The sequence below is a fragment of the Macaca mulatta genome, chromosome 15, assembly GCF_049350105.2.
Source record: "Macaca mulatta isolate MMU2019108-1 chromosome 15, T2T-MMU8v2.0, whole genome shotgun sequence".
Classification (NCBI taxonomy): Eukaryota; Metazoa; Chordata; class Mammalia; order Primates; family Cercopithecidae; genus Macaca; species Macaca mulatta.
Genome location: NC_133420.1, coordinates 39023515 through 39039672, shown reverse-complemented (window position 1 = coordinate 39039672; position 16158 = coordinate 39023515). Strand labels below are relative to the sequence as shown.

The 16158-nt window shown below is 43.6% G+C and overlaps 1 protein-coding gene across 1 annotated transcript in view; it reads right to left on the bottom strand.

Annotated features, from left to right (window-relative positions):
• Window positions 1-687: 687 nt before the first annotated feature.
• Window positions 688-16158, bottom strand: part of BRINP1 (BMP/retinoic acid inducible neural specific 1) — a 198645-nt gene continuing 183174 nt past the window's right edge. Inside the window, 1 exon segment of the mRNA NM_001260978.1 lies at window positions 688-2255. Within this exon segment, the coding sequence (NP_001247907.1) occupies window positions 1115-2255 (1141 nt within the window). The 3' untranslated portion in view covers window positions 688-1114.

Here is a 16158-nt window from a genome sequence, read left to right as displayed (position 1 = left end):
ACCAACGCAATACTAAAACTTACCCTATTTTTTGGTCACTGATTTTATTTTAACTAAAACTTTACCTTTAATATAGAAAGAATTTCTGGGAAACCTAACAATTTTTTTTTTTTTTTTTTAGAAAGCAGGAGGGGAGAAATTTCTTCAAACACACACACACACACACACACACACACACACACACACACACACACTCTCTCTCTCTCTCTCTCTCTAAACAACCTCAGACTGAAAAAAAAAACACTTCATCCCTTGGCAACTATGTTGAAGGAGAAAATACAAAAGCAGCCAGTGTAATTTGGAAGAAGGTGCATTGCCAAGGGAGTCAGAAAGTGAGGTTCAAGCCCTCATTCAGGCAGTAACTCTGGGTGTAATGATGGGCATGTCATTCCTCTCTGAGCCTATTTCTCAAACTAAGGAGTTTGATGAGCTGATACCCAAAACCACTTATTGTCCTGTGATTATGTGAATGTACCCCCTCCTAATCCCACCTACTGGCCAGCTTCCATTAGTTTTAGTGTATTCAGAATGAAAGATGCCCTATGGGTAAGATAGCATTGTCACTGTATCCCCACCACTGTGTGAGAAAGAGTCAAAAAGAAGAGAAACACACACACACACACACACACACACACACACACACGGAATTAAGCATAAAGAGGGAAGAAATCTTAACCGAAGAAATATCTTCTTTATCTATGTCCATTTCCTCCAAAAAGGAAAAATGGCAGTGTCAGTTGTACATTACATATATCTTTCTTTTTAGTGTTTAATCTTAGCACCTGCACAGCAGAGATCTTTACAATTCATTGCATATGCTTTCTCCCTTCTCCCCCCTCAATACAGCACCTGAGGCCTAAGAAGCAACTCCCTCAATGCTCCACAAAAGGCTGAGACCCTTCTTCATGACAGAGTATAGAAATAACAAACATGCCCAACGGTTTTATACAGTTGCTACAACGTTTTCATTTCCAACAAATGAAGATTTTCCTCCTTTTCTTTGAATATTAATTACATTTTACAAATTTTTGTGGGTTTTTTTGTTTTGTTTTGCTTCATTTTTTCTGTTGTGTGTGCACAACAACAGGGAAAGTCGATGGCAAGGAGTCCCGGGTTAGCAGAGTTTGGCTGTCATCTGGTCCGACTGTTTGAGGATCTCCGTGTTGTACAGGTCCAAGGCGTGGTTCACCCTGATGATCTCGCTGTTGGTCAGTTTCAGGCGGTGTTTCAGCATACAGGAGAACAAGTCCAGCTGGGGCTTCCCCGGGGCCACAGGAGGGGCCAGGCGATTAATTCGGTCCCGAATATCCAACAAGAGGAGCATCACTGACGAAGAGGAATAGAATTGGCCGCCCTGTGTGTAGGACTGGTTGACCTGCTGCACTGCGCTGCGCAGGAGGTCGGCGTTGAACCTCAGGCTATACCCGAACACCTGCACATCCGAGATCTTGATGTAGAACTGCCTCTTGGAGGGATCGGACAGGTCCACGGGGCCCTGGCCAGTCTCATTTCGCAGTAGGGTAGGTAGCCGAGTCCGACTACGTAGGTAGATGTGGACCGTCTCGAAAAATGTTTTCCACCGATTGCCCAGCAAAAGAGTCCAGTTGTAGCACTGGCTGTTTTGGAGACGGATCTTCTCCCAGCGTGGGTAGCCAAATTCCCCGAAGGGCATGTTCCAGCCCTCCGAATGGCTCCCGCTAAAAGGGTTGACATAGACAAAGAACATGGGGTCCAGGCTGCTGTTGCGCATCTGGCAGATGCGCATGGACATGCCGATCACCATGTGGATGAAGTCCATGCGGTTCTTGTTGCTCTTGAGAGTGAGGGACATGCGCTTGCGCCACCGAGGGTCAAAGAAGGTGTCGAGGCGGATCTCGTTGCTGATGAAGGTGGTGTGGACGTAGAGGCGCGAGTCCATCTTCTGCAGCAGGTACTTCAGCTCCAGGTCCTGGAAGTCCAGGTCGGTCTCAAAGCTGATGAACTGCTCGCTCCGCTCCGAGTCCACGTTCTGTGGTTCGCAGCGGCCTCGGTACAGCTTGTAGCCCTTGTTGCAGGAGCCACAGAGGGAGATGTTGGCCAGGCTGCACATGGCACAGCTGTTGTTCCCGCCTATCACGCAGGGGATGGGGCGCTGGCACAGCGTGGTGCTGCCGTGGCACACGCAGCTCCGCTGGCTCTCCAGGAAGGTTCCCCAAAACCCATTCTCATTACAGTAGAGGAGCGACTGGACCCTTGCAAGCCACTGCTGAATTGTCCTGGGAGATAGAGGAAAAATGGAGAAGGTTAACCACCTTGAGTGGGTTTGTGAGTTACAGTTATCCAACTCATAATGCGAACTGGAGCTGCCCAAAGGATGAAAGGATTGGACAGAGCAGCGACAATAGGAAGAGCATCCAATATAAACGTAAGAAGTACATTGTGGCTCCTCGTAAGGCCACAAACCAGCTGCATGACCTGGTACTTTACCTTCCTAATGTTCGATGTCCTCATCTGCAAAGTGAACAGGGTGGAGTAAATGTTCTTTGGGGTCCTTCCAGCTCTGTGATTCCATTATACACTAGTCCCAAAGAAGTGTGATTCAGGAAATGAAAGTGTCTAGACTCAAATACCCCTTCTGGATGACAACATATTGTAAACAATCAGCAATGAAAAAGACCTTAGGGATTATTTTGTTTAACTTAAACCACGTTTCAACCCCCATTACAGATTCATCCCATGAGGGTGTATAACATCTAACAACTTCAACAAAAACAAATTATATTTTATCATACTCTAGAAATCATGTAGTGCTTCCCTACTGATGGTCTTACATGATTCTCATGGTGGTTTTTCAGAACACATTGGAAAGGGGTTATTTCCAACAGATGCTGGAGAGGGTGTGGAGAAACAGGAACACTTTTACACTGTTGGTGGGAGTATAAGTTAGTTCAACCATTGTGGAAAACAGTGTGACAATTCCTCAAGGATCTAGAACCAGAAATACCATTTGACCCAGCAATCCCATTACTGGGTATATACCCAAAGGATTATAAATCAGTCTACTATAAAGACACATGTACACGCATGTTTATTGCAGCACTGTTCACAGTAGCAAAGACTTGGAACCAACCCAAATGCCCATCAATGATAGACTGGATAAAGAAAATGTGGCACATATACACCATGGAATACTATGCACCCATAAAAATGGATGAGTTCATGTCCTTTGCATGGACATCGATGAAGCTGGAAACCATCATACTCAGCAAACTAATGTAAGAACAGAAAGCGAAACACCACATGTTCTCACTAATAACTGGGAGTTGAACAATGAGAACACATGGACACGGAGAGGGGAACATCACACACTGGGGCCTGTTGGGGGTTGGGGAGATAGGGGAGGGATAGCATTAGGAGAAATACCTAATGTAGATGACGGGCTGATGGGTGCAGTAAACCACCATGGCACGTGTATACCTATGTAACAAACCTGCATGTTCTGCTCATGTATCTCAGAACTTAAAGTATAATAAATTTAAAAAAAAAAAAAAAAAAAGAAAGAAAGAAAAGAAAAGAAAGGGGTTATTTCCCCGCATTTTTCCAGAGCTCCAAACTCTCCATTCAGTTGCATTTCTATTGCAGCCTCTGGGCCCCTCCCCACAGGCCCTCAACACTATAAATGACACCAAAGTCTATAACCTGATTTCAGCCACTGAAACGTTCTAATTAAGACAGATATTCCATCAGATAAGAAGCAGCATCAGAGGAGGAACAAATATGCAAGGCAGTTAGCTTAAAGGCCTCTCATCTTTCCTTTTTTCAGTGCAAGTCACCCTTTGGCTGTCTTCCATGCTACCAATAATCCCTTGTGTGTCTAGCACTTTTTACCCTGCACAGGGTATATTCACTCCCATTTTCTCACTTGAGCCTCACAGCAACACCCTAAAAATACCTTGGGACTTGAGGTCAGTCAGACACAGCTCAAAATCCTGACTTCTCCACCTGCAAGCTGAGGTAATGCTGGGCAGTTTTCTTCCCCTTCCCAATCATTCCTACCACACAGAGCTATGTGAGGATTATATGAATTTTTATGTGAAGGCTTAGCCCCAAACTTGGTATTTATTAAGAGCTCAATAAAAGTTAGCAGTTGTTATTCCTGCAAAGGGACTGTCAGCGATATTTTATAGACATGGCAATGGAAGCTCAGAGGTGAAAGGATGGACTCAGAGTCAACCAATCAGAGAGTAGTCTCCTGGCTCACAACTGTGGCTGTTTGCATTGTCGGTCAAGTGAGAGTCAAGAGCACTCTTCTTAAGGCTGTCGTGTGCTGTGGAGATGGTGATGGTGATGATGATGATGATGATGATAATGATGCTCTCAGTGATTCCTGATCTCCATTTTATAAAAGCAGAAACAGAAGCTAATTTGCATTGTACTCTCTGTGGTAGGAAGTGTTAACAATCCATCTATTCTATCACTTCCACTGATGAGCCACAATCCCCAAACCACAAACACCAAGAGCCTAATTAGGCAGTAGAGCCTAATGTTGAAAAGCATGGTTGTTGGCCCAAGCAGAGCTGAGTTCAAAGCTGCATTCTATAACCAGGATCAAGTCACTTCATCTCTTTAAGCCTCAGTATCAATATCTAAAATGAGGATAATAAAGCCCATCTTAGTCAGCTGGTGAGAGGATTCAGTGAGATAATATATTTAAAGTGCTTAAAAGAGCCTGGCACAGAGCAATTATGGAAAAGGTAATAATAAAAAGTACTCTTATCCCAGAGAATAAGCTCTTCCTTTGAAGGTATTGAGACACTCTCAGGGATTTCACTATCGCTCTGGAGTTTGAGGAAAACCATTTTGTTATATCCATTTGAAAATGGATACTGTTGAAATGGCTTCCCAGCATGCTTTGCTTTCAATGAGTTGCTTATCGGTTGGGAGAAAATGGCGGAATAATTAGTGGGCTCCTTGAAATCCTCTCCTTTTCAAATCCACAGAACCACCCGGTCCTGGCGATAAAACCTCCCTGACAGTATCCAAAACACTGTATTGAAACCCCTCGTTTCTTTGTCAGTTTCCTCTCCAGGCTCTTAGGCTGGAGAGCAGAGGTCCCTCCTTCTCCGAGCACCTAGCCCAGAGCCTGGCTCTACAAATACTTGCTGAGTGAATCAATGTTTGATGAATGAATGCATAAAGAATATTCATATTTTTCTTGTTAGTTTTCATTTATAAAAGGAAAAACAAACTTCTCCGTCTCCCCTCAGGACTGCAGTATTCGTTTTCCGTACCATCCACCCACACAGCTCCAGGCCTCCCCAGTTTCTGCTTCGTGAGACCAATCCTATTACAGCCTGGAGAACAGCAGCAGGCCCAGCCTTCAGGAAACGGAGCTGGAATAATAATGAGCTCTGTGGCTCCCACCTCCCAAACCAGAACATTGACTGAATATTGGGTATGAGTCATCTGATATTTTTGTGAGCTGCAGGGGCCCTCTACACGGCCCTGATTGCGTGGTTCCATCTGACGAGAGTGTCATTTCAAAATGCCTCTTTCACATGGCCCACACTTGCCCCTGTCACTCCCTCTCCAAGTGACAGGACAGTACCCCATTTAGAGTTCCTCTGTTCCCATCTGCAAGGCATTCTATAACCCCGTAGAGCGCCCCCTTTCTCGTGTCTCATCATTGGGACCCTTTGTAAGGACCGCAGCCCCCACTCCTTGAATCAATGCTTCATTGTGGCTGAACTCTCAGAATCCTCGGTGAGGGAAATAAAAAGATGAAAGTTCCTGGTGATGCTGCAATAAGCAACGGGGCTAATGGCAAATTAGGATTCCAGCCCTGTCAGGCAGGAGGAATTGGGGACAGAGGGCCTCTGAGATACATTTGCGAGCTGCGTGGCACCTGCATCTCCTGACCTCAGAATAATCATGAAGTTGTGGGCTGTATCAAAGAAGGCATTAATGATACAGCAAGAGGACTTAGAAAGCAGGTGGTGTTCACGGGGAGCAGGGAGCACGAGGCTGAGGGAAAGAGGAAAGAAAACAGAGGGGAAAGGTGGAGAGTGGGGAAGGGTGATAAGTGGAGAAAAGGACTTGGTGTTGGAGATGGTGGGGAAATGTGGAGCAAATGAGCAGACAGAGGCTATGGAGGAGACACCGGACAGGGAGGATGAGATGGAATGAAATTAGAGTGGGTCGGATAGAAACAAAGAGATGCAGCCAAGGCATCATCTGTGTTAACTCACAGATTTGGGGAAGAGCCCAGGCTGGGGGTCCCAATTCAGCTATTGTATGGGCCACTTGAGGGTGGGCTAGTTGTCCATTCTCTTCCTTTTCTAGAGAGGCCAATTGCAGAGACAGTGGGGGCAGAGAGGTAAAGCAATGTTACCAGTGAGTCCTGATCCCCAAGGTCAACAAACTTTCTTTGCTTTTCAATATTTCATTTTGAGATTAGAACCAAAACAAGCTCATTTCATTGTGTGTGTGTGTGTCTGTATGTGTGTGTGTTTCTTTTGAATACAAGCAAATTGCAATAATGAGGAAAAAGCCTCAATCAAATCAATCCCCTATACCTTCTCCATTTCCAGCCAGTTCTCTGCGTAGTTATCATGGATAGTCATAAACTCTGCAAGGTTCAATTGCAGGCAGTGCCCTAAATCAGCTGAGAGCATCTGTGACTTACAACTATTGAGTTCTCACTGTATACCAGGCATAGTGCTGGAGGCTTTTCATACTGTCTCCCTCAATAGCACACGAAACCACCTCCATATTACAGACAAAGAAAAATGAGTCCTTGAGAAGTGAGATAACTTGTCTGAGATCACAAAGGTATTCCCCACATTCAAATACCAAACTCTCTACCTCTGGCATCAGTGCACTTTCTTCTAGGTATCATAATGTAAAATTATAATGATAAGGTGAGCAATAAGAAAAAAGCAAGACACAAAAAGAGAAATATACTGAAATAATGGAAAAATACTGAAAGTTTGCACCTGTGAAGGGCCTATTATCACATTTCTTGCTTCCTCTGGATCTGCCAGGGTCCCTTTCCTCCACTCACAGATAATTGGGGCTCCCGACAAATGCATAGGGAGATGCTGGGGATCAGGAATAGGAGGGACTGAGATCTACAAATAACATTTCCCAGGCTAGTTGACGACAGCCTGCCTCAACCCTGGCAACAGAGAAGCAGTTTAATAGGCTGCTCCAGAGGGGAGGGTCTCACAAAGGCTGACACAGCCCCACTGAAAGCCAGTCAGTGTGAAGCAGGGAGAAGCAGGTTTTAAAGTGCTTTTCTCTGTCCCTAAGGATCCAAAGCATCTTCCATCTGTAGCCAAAGCTGAGATGCAATACATCCAAATCAGCATCTTTCTGTTGGATGGGATTTCAATTCATTCTGATAGGGGGCTGAAGGAAGGAGGAAGTAGGAAGGAGAGGAGAGAAGGAAGGAGGAGAGGAGAGAAGGAAGGAGGAAGTGGGAGAAAGAAGGAAGCTGAATTTTCATTTCTAAACAAGAAAACCTTGGAGCCTGATTGATAAGTACCCACACTGGCTCTGAATAAAGCAGTTTTGACCATTAGAAGCAGGGAACCTTCAAGAAGAAACCTTGGAAATGTTCGTCTTTCTCATGTTCAGGCCTGAACTCAGAGACTTGGTTGCTGAGGTCGAAAAAAATCAGTGTTTCTTAAGTGTTTTCTACATTGTGGCAGTTACCCCTTTATTCTCACATCAGCCCCATGAGATAGGATTCCCTTGTGATTTTTATCCCACTGATCAGGGCATTGAAGGCCACAGAGAGACTGTGACTCACCTTGGTCACACAGCATGGGAGTAGCAGAGCAAAGTTCAGGATTCCTGGATCCAAACCCAATACTTCCTCAATGCCCATGCTCTCTATTCCCTGCCCTCTAAACCCCCGACTGGAGGAGAAAGAGGCTCTGGACCATGGAAACACCTCAGCTGCCCCCCTGCAGGCTCTGTCTTTGCCTCAGCCAGGAATTTCTGGCAACCTGACAGGTCTCCTGGTGACACAGCATGGAGTCGCTCGTCATTTCGAGGACAGCCTCCACCACCCAGGGCTTCCCATCAGTGCTTTCAAAGGTACACATCTCCCTTTCAGAACCCCCTGGCTGGGGAGCCCAGGCTGGGGTTCCTAATTCAAGCAAACTCCCTGCTGATTTTAATTGGAGGTTTTGCCTAAGATGGGAATACAGTGTGGGGCCAGTGGCATTTTAGGGGAGATCATACAAATTGAGTGCCAAGGAGAGAGGAAGAAAAACAGATCTAGGTTAAAATAGAAAGCTATAATCCATAACTCCCATTTGCCTACCAGGAGTGTGTATTTAAAAGTACAGAGGAAATGAAAAAAATGAAATTGGAGTTGTGCATTATTCTTTTATTTATGCCTTTTGCTTTCTCCTTGGCATTTCTTTGACATTGTAATGGGTGTCTGAGTAATTCTGTGACTCCACAAAACATATATTCCACAGACCACAGACTAAAGTGAGAAGACAAACAGCTTTTTTTTTACGTTTCTGATGATGCACTGTTTTTTAGTTGTGCTGTGTGTGACTCTGTGTGTGTGTGTGTGTGTGTTAAAGAAATGGTATTTATAAGAGATGAATACATCAAGTCAATGGTGTCAGAATGCTTGAGATTCCACTGAAAGGAGCCTCAGAAATGCTATGGATATGCTAGTATGAATTATAACTGGCCATCAGACTCACTCTGTTCACTATTTTTCCCCGATAAATATTTAGCTTTTAATCATTACCCTCTTTGAGTTTCTAACATTGCTTTAATAACGTGTTTTTCCTTCTCTCAGTTCTTCACATGGTGTCACAGCCTCCTTGAGTAGCTCATAATAATAAGGAAGAAATACCAAAAGAAAATGTTATGTTCCCTTGTCATGCTGAAGCTATTTTCTAATTTTCAATTGTGGAGTGAAGGTAATATAGGTCTTACTAGAGAGGGCAGAGGAAGAGGGAAGAAGGAAGAAGGGGAAGAGCATTAATGTAAAAAATCCAATAGGGTCTTTAAAATTAGGTTGTCAGGAGTTTAATTGAGGAGAATTATGAAACAATTCTTGCAATTACACAGTTCTGTGTCTGGGAAGGAGGTGACAGGCAACATCAGCTGCATATTCAAATTCAGCATTTTGCTTTGGGGCATGAATGTGTGGAAGACAAGTGAAGGAAGGCGCCCGGAGCCTCTCAACGGTGACAGAAAGGCTAAAAACAGCAGGACACTCCCTGGTGGAGGGCTACAAGAGTGGTTTATTCTTCTTGAGCAGTAGTTAGACTGGATAATAAAAGACTCCAACCAAAAAGCTATGAAATAAGAGGGGGCTACCCAGGGTCTAATGGGCCTTAACCCTGAAGTACAATAATGGTCATCTAGATCTATGATCTTGGCAGTGGGAAGGGGTGATCATAGGTGAGGAAGTAATTAAATAAGTGCTGGGCCCTTCTCTACCCCTATTTGACCTTGCTATTTGTATATTTGGATATTTGGCCTTGCTTATTAAATAAGTCACCTGGCCTCTTTGACTTTCAGTATTCTTATCTGTCGAATGGGGAAGGTAATATCTACTTTTCACTTTGTCTTAAGAGCTAGGATGGAATATGCAAAGATCTAGAGAGACTTCCAGTGAAAAGAAGTAATGACTGACCATTACTAACCATGATTGTTACTGAGGGCAAGGAATAACTATGCTTTATAAATGTTTTCAGTAAAATTATTCCTCTTGGTTACTAAAACAGCTGAGTTGATTATAGCCTAATATCTTCAACTCATTGGTTATTCAGTCTCCACAGTTCTAATGAATGCTGTCACCAAGATACTTGAAGAAGAAAGAGCTAACATGAGCTTTGGAATCCAAAAATAATATTAAAAAAAAGAATATTGAGTCATAGCTCTGCTACTCATTATTTAACCTTGAGTTAATTACTTGTCCTTTCTAAGCTTCAGTTTTCTCAACTACAGAATGGAATAATAATACAATGCTTGCAAGGTTGTTCCAAGGCTCAGATAAGATGATGTGCATTAAGTTTCTAACATATAGTAGGTACACACTGTCTCTCATGCAAACAAACTATGTTTCTCTTGAGCTCACATAGTAAATGATCCCTTTGAAATCAGTAATTATAGATTTAAAAACTCAGAATGGGAAAGAATTCAACAAATGCTGCTGGATCCGTTGAATATCCATATTAAACAACATAAATCTTGACACTTAACTTCCTCTGTACTCCTAAATCAAAACAGATGGTTTGCAGATCTAAATGAAAAAAGAAAAACAACAACAGCAACAAAACAACTTTTAGGAGAAAATATAAGGGAGCATCCTTATGACAGTAGGCAAAGATTTCTTAAAAGTGCTCACCACAAAAGAAGATAATTGAGTAACAGGACCATACAAAAATTAAAACAGATTCATCAAAAGATACCATAGAATGAAAAGACAACTTTCAATGACAGAATATATTTGCAATACCTCTAGCCAACAAGAGATTGTATGTATAAGACATGCTAAGGTTTGAAAGTTTGTGTACCCCCTCCCCCAAATTTGTATGTTGAAATTTCAATTTCCAAGGTAATGATACCAGAAGGTGGTGCCTTTGGGAGCTAATTAGGTCATGAAAGTGGAGCTCTGATGAGTGGAATTAGTGTTCTCATAAATGAGACACAAGAGAGACTCCTTGTCTCTTCCAACAAGTGAAGACACAGGTAGAAGGTGAACCCAAAAGCCCTTACCAGACAGCAAATCTACCAGTGCCTTGATCTCGGGCTTCCCAACCTTCAGAGCTGTGAGAAATAAATTTATGCTACTTATATGCTACCCAGTCTTTGGTATTTCATTATAGCAGCCTGAACAGACTAAGATAATACATAAACAACTACAAATCAGTGAGGAAAATTCAGATAACCAAAAGGGAAAATAGGCAAATGATATGGACAGGCACTTCATCAAAAAGAATATTCAAAAGGTCAATATGCAATGAATCTCCACTTCATTCACTATCAGAAAAATGCAAATTAAACTAGCAATGATATATTACTCAGCAGGATGGCAAAATAAAATTAGAATATAAAATTAAAAAGAAGGTAAGCACTAAGTCATCAAGGTTGTGGAACAATTGAAACTCTCCTAGGCTACTGCTAGGAACAAAACTTGCTTCAACAAATGCAGAAAACTGGAAGTATGCATTAAAGTATCCACTAAGTTGAACATAGGAATACAGTACATCCCAGCAATTCCATGCCTAATATGCACTCAACCAAAAAGCATATATAAAGACATGTGTAAGATTACAGTACTATTTGGAATAATGCCAAACTAGTCAAATGACCCTGAGCAGTAGAAAAGAATTCTACACACACAATAACATATTTTTGAGAATGAATGAGCCACAACTACATAAAACAAAATGGAGGAATATCTCATAGAAAGAGGAAAAGGTGAAAGAAACCAGACACAAAGAGTTCATTTAATATATAAAGCAAAACTGACCTACACTGGATGAAGCAGTGGAAAAAATAATTCCCTTGGGGAGAAGGTTGATAAGGCTTAGAAGAAGACACAGGGGGGCTGTACAGTGCAGAGAATGCCTTAGTTTTTGATCTGGTGCTGGTCATATGTGTGAATTCACTTTGTAAAGATTCATCTTCCTGTACATTTATGTTGTTTCCACTTTCTGTATGTACGTAATACTTTAGTAAAACATTTACTGAAAAGACTGTCCTTTAAAACAATCAGAATGATATTAATAAGGCAGAAAAACATGACATTTTCACATCACTTTCAAACGTTCTAAAGCTCTTCTGTTTGTTCTCTAATTTTGATCCTCACAATTTATCTGTGTCCCAGGCTGGCTTGAGAGAGTATCATTTCATTCATATCATTAAAATTTCATTTTAAAGATACAAAAAAACTGAGGCTCAGAGAAGAGAAGTAACTTCCTGATGGTCACTAGTGACTTGTCACATCACTGGGACTAAAACTCACCCATGCGTGAGTTTGTTGGCAGGACGTGGAGGGTGGAGGTAGGCAGGAGAATTGGGTGATGGCTCTGACAGAGGATTAAAAAGAGCTATCCATAGAAATTATAAGACTTATGTCTATTTTTGACTAAATCCCCTGAGCTTACAGATTCTATTCCAAACAGGAAGCTACTTCCGAGCCACAGGGGGAAAAAAAGAAAAAGAAAAAACCAAAAACAACAGAAAGGAACTGGAGATGCTTATTTTCTTGCCTTGCGTCAGCCAAGTGAGTCAATTGCCCTACTTGCTACAAATGCAGAATGACAAGCATGGATGAAAATGGAGAGATTCCTACTAGTGTTGTCTTAAATAAACCCAGGACAGCGCTCGCAGCAAAGCTCAGCTACTGCCACACATCTCCCTGCTCCTCACCTAGACTGTACACCCTCGGTTGCCATCATTTTGGACCTCACTACCTTTTTTTTTTTCTGCCCATAAATAGAAAAAATGTTCCAAAGATACTCTCAGCTAAAAGCTTCATTGTTACATAGTTAGAAGGACACTTTTAAGCACTTGTGATTGACAGCCAGATGCCCTGAGCTAGCCTGACTTCACATGTGGGCTTGTGCCTCTTATTTATAGGACAATTTAATATACACTCAGATTAAGTCTTGGTTGCTCAAATTGTACCCCCTGCCCTGCACTCCACATAGGCATGCACACCAAAATCAGTAGTCAGGGGCTATCAAAGTAGCAACCTCTCCTGGGGGGAGCTGCCTGTGAGTTTACAGTGACAATTCCAGAACCTTAAAGCTAAATAACACTTAGGCAAGGCCTGGTCCCTGTGGCAGATGAGAAATAGAGTCCAGGGACATTAAGTAACCTGCTTGAGGTCACACAAGTAGTACCTGGAAGCCCAGAACCAGAATCTTCCCCTTGAGGAAGGAGCTGCACACTTCCCAAAATTTATACCGTTTATCTTCCTCCCAGCCTTCTCCAAAGAGGCCTATAACATCTTACCTGGGTGACTGCACTGAGTGAGAAAAGGAAATAATAATGCTTTCCAAAGACTTTTGCACACTGGCTCTAAACTGACATTAATTCCAGGAGATGCAAAATATCACTGTGGTCTATCAGTCAGAATAAGAGTTTACAGAAGTCAGGTGATGAATGCAGTTTTAGCTCAGGTCCATCTCACAGCGGGTCCAGTGGATACTTCCTGTGGTACTTTCCCAGTCCTAGAATGCACATTGGGGATTATATCATAACCGGAATACCCACCAACTGGTAGGATCCCTTCCCTTCCCTCGTTCAGTACCCACAATATCTATATACCTCTCCAAATAATAGAATAATAGTATTTTATGGGACATTTGCCCCCACTTAAACCAGCTTTCAAGAAGATCAAAAAAACAATCACAAGAACAATGACAACACACAACAACAAAATATGCACCTAGACAGGGGCTGAAACCTTAAGATAAATCCACTAAACAACAATCTTGATTGACTAGATTTTAAAGGACAATCTTGCATTACAAAATATTTCCTCACAACATCTCTGAAGAGTACATTCCCCTTTGCAATAAAATGTATCACAGGCTTGTGGTGGGCAAGATGACTGACTACAGGTGGCTAACACTTGTTCCCCAACACATAAAAGGACCAAAACAATGAACGAACAACTAAATTTTGACCATAGTGACTAATGGACAGCACTGAAGTACAGTAAGGGGGTGGTGAAAACCCTGTGAGGCAGAGAAAAGCAGGATGACTCTATAGAGAAGGAAACAAAACATCTTGTCTCTGCTACCTCCTCTCCCCAGTCTGGATTAGCTCAGAACCAGGTGAGCCCTCTCCCTGCAGGGAAAAGTTTTCATGGGCCCTGAGCCCAGTTTAGGGAACTGCCTGGAGTTTGCACGGCTGTACTACTCCAGAAAAGAAGCCCATGTTGTATCCCACCCCCAACCCTTTTATTCGACATGCTACTGCACTGTGACATTTTGAAACCAGAGCCCCTGCTAGAGTGTGTTTTTCTCTAGTGGCCAGTAGCCACTGCACTTCTCCATCCCTGAGGCACTGACATCATTGCACTATGATCATACACAGCAGTGCTCCATTCCCCAGCCAAGCTGCTGCAGTTCCTTACCCATGGGGAACAAGCAGCCTGGGAGGCACTCCATCTCCCCCATTTCATTTGTTGCTGTGCCCTGCTCCTGGCACCCGAGCCCAGGGCACTGCATGGGCTCAGATGCCAGGGTCACAGCCTAGGCTCAGTGGAGCAGCTGTGACCCTGGCACCCGAGCCCAAGGCACTGCATGGGCTCAGATGCCAGGGTCACAGCCTAGGCTCAGTGGAGCAGCTGTGACCCTGGCACCCAAGCCCAGGCAGTGCCCTGCCCCATGAGGAATAGGCAGTCTGCCCCAGTGGAGAAACTATGTCTGGGAAGGTAAGGCAGCTGTGTCCCCTCAGTGCCTAAACCAGTCTGTTGCCCCAGCCCCAGGGAAATGAAGCTTTGGCCAGGGAACAGCTGCAGTTTGGCACCCTGCCCCTCCACGACCAGGTACTCTGGCCCAGGAGAGAAGCCACACCCAAGTCAGGAGACAGGCCTCACTTTCTGGATGCCTGAATCAACCTGTACCTTGACCCCAGGAAACTGAAGCTTTGACACATGGAAGCAGCCATGACCCCAGTGTCTAAGCCCTGGTGGTGTTCTATCCCTTGGAGACCAGGTGCTCCAGCCCAGCAGAAAAGCCACGCCCAAGCTGGCAAAGCAGCCTTGCACACTTAGACCCTGAACCAACTAGTCTCAGGTAAATGGAGCTTTGGCCCAGGGAACAGCCACAACCCTGGTGCTTGAGTCCACATGGTACCTGACCCCCAGAGAAGCACAGCCATGGCTGATCTGTATCACCTTGTCCACTATGTCAAACTGCTGCAGCGCCCCACTTCTCTGGATCTGGACCAGCCCTCTGGAGTATGCATGACTGAGGGGCCGTACGTCCAATGCGTAGTAAAGCCAATATTGTACTGCTATTTGAACCCTAGAGCCCAAGCCATAGCCATGCCCTGCCATTCTTGGTTCTTGCTTTTACAGCACCCAGCCTCACTGATTTGGGTAGCTGCTATGTCCCACCATTCCAGGGTCCAGAGTCACCACTGAGCAGTACCCTCTCTCCCGATGCCCAAGTTGTCTTTGTGCCCTGTTGGCTCTCCAACCCAAATTGCAGTTGTATTCTGCTCCCCAGAGCCTGAGCCTCTGGAACACCCCTTCCTCTCTACAGCATACCAGTGCTGTGTCCCAATATGCAGGATCAGAGTCACTGTTACATCCCTGCCATCTGGGCCTGAGCTACTGAAGTGCCTTGGAATTGCAATCCTCTGCTTGGTGCGAAAGCTAAGAAAGTAAACCTGCACCCATGTCACATGGGCCACAGTATTCAACAAGACACTGATCATAGGACCCCAGTTCCATTGCCACTCTAAGCACCTGTGTCCTTGAAAACAGCGCCACCGTGGCTGCCTGTTACCTATATTATACCCAACTCCAAAACGAATTCAATTCAGCTAAGTCTTCGCACTGTGGGAAAAAATGAGAACAACAGAATCCCTGAAGCCCTTGTTGCCAATAACCTTAACAATCTACCTTATCACCACCACTGCCACAAAGTCTTGTAGATTAGGCTATTAAGGTATCCACAGAAATTTCTGACATTGATTACAACTGAAGAAGTTGCATCATGGCTACAACCAGTGCACCCACCCAGAACCAGAATTAATGCACCTTACCCAACTGACACTATAGGATTCACCTGCAGGGGAATGTCTTTTTCTATGAGAGCTACTCTATAAAATTATAAATGGTGATTGTCCACTAAATGCACAGATATAAACATGAGGACACAAGGAACATGAAAAAACAAGGAAGCATGACACAACCAAAAGAACAAAACAATTATCCAATAACAAGTCCTCCAAAATGGAAATTGTGAATTGCCTAAAAAGGAATTCAAGACAACGATCTTTAAAAGCAAAACTCATTGAGATACAAGGGAATGTCAACAGATAATTCAATAAAATTAATAAAACTTCATGATCTGAGAGAAATTCAACAAAAAGATATCATTAAAAAGATATCGTTAAAAAGAACCAAAGAGAAATCTTAAAGCTGAATAATTCGATGAATGAATTAAA